Source organism: Neopelma chrysocephalum, unplaced genomic scaffold (genome assembly GCF_003984885.1).
Source record: "Neopelma chrysocephalum unplaced genomic scaffold, ASM398488v2 Primary Assembly neopelma1_101451, whole genome shotgun sequence".
Taxonomy (NCBI): domain Eukaryota; kingdom Metazoa; phylum Chordata; class Aves; order Passeriformes; family Pipridae; genus Neopelma; species Neopelma chrysocephalum.
In genome coordinates this window covers 1-4,110 of record NW_020926766.1, presented here as the reverse complement: position 1 = coordinate 4,110, position 4,110 = coordinate 1, and the positions used below count along the sequence as shown (strand labels likewise).

The window sequence follows — 4,110 nt, the reverse complement described above, 5'->3', positions numbered from 1 at the left end:
CAAAAATTCCCTCAAAAAATCCCCAAAAAATCTCCCAAAAATTCCCCAAAAATTCCCCAAAATTCCTCAAAAAATTCCGCCAAAATTCCCCAAAAAAGGGTCTGAATGAGAAAATTCCAAAGGAAAAATTGGGAATAAAATCTTAGAGCCAAAATTCCAAAGAAATTCCTTTGGAATTTTCCCTTTCAATCCCTTTTTTCCCCCAATTTTTCCTCGGGAATTTTCCCAATTTTTCCTCGGGAATTTTCCCATTAAAACCTTTTTTTTCCCTAATTTTTCCTTGGGAATTTTCCCTATTTTTCCTCGGGAATTTTCCCCAATTTTTCCTCGGGAATTTTCCCATTAAAACCTTTTTTTCCCCTATTTTTCCTTGGGAATTTCCCCTGTTTTTCCTTGGGAATTTTCCCTATTTTTCCTCGGGAATTTTCCCAATTTTTCCTCGGGAATTTTCCCATTAAAACCTTTTTTTTCCCTAATTTTTCCTTGGGAATTTTCCCTATTTTTCCTTGGGAATTTTCCCCAATTTTTCCCTTGGGAATTTTCCCTTTCAGACCCTTTTTTTTCCTATTTTTCCTTGGGAATTTTCCCTATTTTTCCTCGGGAATTTTCCCTTTCAGACCCTTCTTTTCCCTTCGGAATTTTCCCTCTAAATCATTTATTCCCAACTTTTCCTCGGGAATTTTCCCTTTAAAATCACTTATTCCCAATCTTTTTTCGGGAATTCTCCCTCTCAGCCATTTATTCCCAATATTCCCTTTGGAATTTTCCCTTTTCCCCCTCATTTTTCCTCAGGAATTTCCCCTTTAGGACCCTTTTTTCCCCTCTTTTCCCTCCGGAATTCCCGGAATTCCCGAACCTACTCATCCAATCCCGGACGTTGAGGAAACTCTGGAAGTTGGTGAGGTCGAAGATGAGCAGGAATCCCATCGCATCCCGGAAAAACGCCCTCGTCAGGCTCCGGAATCTGTTGGAAAAACCGGGAAAATCGGGAATTTCGACCCATCCCGGAAGCTGGAAAATCCCAGGGATTTCAGGGATTTGGGAAAAAAGGGATTTGGGGGGAATTTTAGGGGGTTTATTGGGAATTTTGGGGGGTGGGATCCCAGAATTCCATGGATTGGGATCTGGGAATTCCAGGGTTTGAAATCCGGGAATTCCAGGGTTTGGAATCAGGGAATTCCAGGGTTTGGAAACTGGGAATTCCAGGGTTTGAAATCTTGGAATTCCAGAGTTTGAAATCTGGGAATTCCAGGGTTTGGAATCTGGGAATTCCAGGGTTTGGGATCTGGGAATTCCATGGATTGAAATCTGGGAATTCCAGGGTTTGGAATCCCGGAATTCCATGGGTTGGAATCTGGGAATTCCAGGGTTTGAAATCTGGGAATGGTTTGGAATTCCAAGGTTTAGAATTTGGGAATTCCAGGGTTTGGAATCCCGGAATTCCAGGGTTTGGATCCAGGAATTCCAGGGGTTGGGATCTGGGAATTCCAGGGTTTGAAATCCCAGAATTCCAGGGTTTGGAATGTGGGAATTCCAGGGTTTGGAATCTGGGAATTCCAGGGTTTGAAATCCCAGAATTCCAGGGTTTGGATCCAGGAATTCCAGGGGTTGAAATCTGGGAATTCCAGGGTTTGGGATCTCGGAATTCCGGGAATTTTTACCTCTCCTGCCCGGCCGTGTCCCAGAGCTGCAGATGGACCTTGAAGGTTTTTCCCGGAGATCCGTCGGATCCGGGCCTGGGATAAACCTACGGAAAAATCCAGGGAGAGAAGAAATCCCGGGATTTGAGGACAGAAATTCCCAAAAAAACCTCCCCAAATATCCCAAAAAAGGCCCTGAAATTCCCCAAAAATAACGGCAAAAATTCGCGGAAAAATTCTCCCAAAATTCCCAAAATATCCACCAAAAATTCCCCAAAATCCCCAAAAAACTCCCCAAAAAATCCCCAAAAAATCCTTCCAGAATTCCCCAAAAAAACCCAAAAATTCCCTGAAAAATTTCCCAAAACCACCCAAAAAACCCTCAAAAAATTCCCAAAAATCCCCCAAAAAATCCCAAAATTCCACCAAAAATCCCCCCAAATATCCCCAAAAAATCCACTAAAAAATCCCCAAAAATTCCCAAAAAATTCCCAAAAAATCCACCAAAAATTCCCCAAAAATCCCCAAAAAATCCCCAAAAATTCCCCAAAAATCCCCAAAAAATCCCCCCAAAAAACCCCAAAAATCCCAAAAAATCCCCCAAAGAATCCCCCCAAAAACCCAAAAATCCCCAAAAATTCCCCAAAAAATCCTCAAAAAGTCCCCAAAAAATCCCAAAAAATCCCCAAAAAATTCCCCAAAAATCCCCAAAAAATTCCCAAAAAATCCCTAAAAAATCCCAAAAAATCCCCAAAAAATCCCCAAAAATCCCCAAAAAATCCCAAAAAATCCCTAAAAAATCCTCAAAAAATCCCCCAAAAAATCCCCAAAAAATCCCAAAAAATCCCCAAAAAATCCCCAAAAATTCCCAAAAAATCCCAGGAATTCTCACCACTCGTTTTTCCCGGAAGTCGATGCCGACGGTGGCGATAAATTTGGGATTGAAGGAATTCTCCGTGTAACGGAACAGGAACGTGGTTTTCCCGACTCCGGAATCTCCGAGGGCCAAGAGCTTGAGCAGGAAATCGGAGTCGCCGTCGGACATCGGGAATCTTCGGAAAAATCCGGGAATATTTTGGGAATATGAGGGTCAGAAGGTGGGAATTTTAAGGGATTTTTTTTAGGATTTTTTAGGGATTTTTTAGAGATTTTTTAGGGATTTTTTAGGGATTTTTTAAGGATTTTTTAGGGATTTTTTAGGGATTTTTAAGGAATTTTTAAGGGATTTTTTTAAGGATTTTTTAGGGATTTTTTCGGGTTTTTAAGGAATTTTTTAGAGAATTTTTAGGGATTTTTTAGGGATTTTTAAAAGATTTTTTAGGGATTTTTTAGAGATTTTTTAAGGATTTTTTGGCGATTTTTAGGGATTTTTTAGGGATTTTTTTAGGGATTTTTTCAGGGATTTTTTAGGAATTTTTTAGGGATTTTTTAGGATTTTTTTAGGGATTTTAAAGAGATTTTTTAGGGATTTTTTAGGATTTTTAAAGGATTTTTAGGGATTTTTTAGGGATTTTTAAAGGATTTTTTAGGAATTTTTTAGGAATTTTTTAGGGATTTTTAGGGATTTTTTTTAGGATTTTTTTAGAGATTTTTAAGGGATTTTTTAGGAATTTTTTAGGGATTTTTTAGGGATTTTTAAGAGATTTTTTAGGATTTTTTTAGGGATTTTTTTAAGGAATTTTTTTAGGGATTTTTAAGGGATTTTTTTAGGGATTTTTTAGGGATTTTATAGGAATTTTTAAGGATTTTTTTTAGGGATTTTTTAGGGATTTTTAAGGGATTTTTAAAGGGATTTTTTAGGGATTTTTTTAGGGATTTTTTTAGGGATTTTTAAGGAATTTTTTAGGGATTTTTTAGGGATTTTTCAGGGATTTCTTAGGGATTTTTTAGGGATTTTTTAGGGATTTTTTAACCCCTTTTTTTTGGGAATAAACTGGGATTTTTTGGGAATAAATTGGGATTTTTAACCCTTTTTTTTGGGAATAAACTGGGATTTTTAACCCCTTTTTTTGGGAATAAACTGGAATTTTTTGGGAATAAATTGGGATTTTAACCCCTTTTTTTTGGGAATAAATTGGGATTTTTTGGGAATAAATTGGGATTTTAAACCATTTTTTTTGGGAATAAACTGGAATTTTTGGGGAATAAATTGGGATTTTTTAACCCCTTTTTTTGGGAATAAACTGGAATTTTTTTGGGAATAAATTGGGATTTTTTAACCCTTTTTTTGGGAATAAACTGGGATTTTTAACCCCTTTTTTTTGGGAATAAAGTGGATTTTTTTGGGGAATAAATTGGGATTTAAACCCTTTTTTTGGGAATAAACTGGGATTTTAACACCCCCTGGAATTAAAATATTCCTGAGTTTTTTTGGGAATTCTTTGCTTTGAGTCAAATAAACCCCCCCCATATCCCATATCCCATTTTTTCCCGGAATTCCCTCCCTCCATCCCGGTTTTTAGGGTCCCCC

The 4,110-nt window shown here is 37.5% G+C and overlaps 1 protein-coding gene across 1 annotated transcript; it reads right to left on the bottom strand.

Moving 5' to 3' along the window:
- Positions 1 to 860: 860 nt before the first annotated feature.
- On the bottom strand, positions 861 to 2,685 carry LOC113962062 (ras-related protein Rab-27B-like; the record flags this gene model as incomplete). The annotated part of the gene is made up of 3 exons (XM_027672874.1): positions 2,533 to 2,685; positions 1,662 to 1,747; positions 861 to 964 (listed from the first exon to the last, which is right to left on the bottom strand). Coding segments are annotated over exons 1-3 (343 nt in total), but the record flags the coding sequence as incomplete, so codon positions are not given.
- Between the last annotated feature and the right edge of the window lie 1,425 nt (positions 2,686 to 4,110).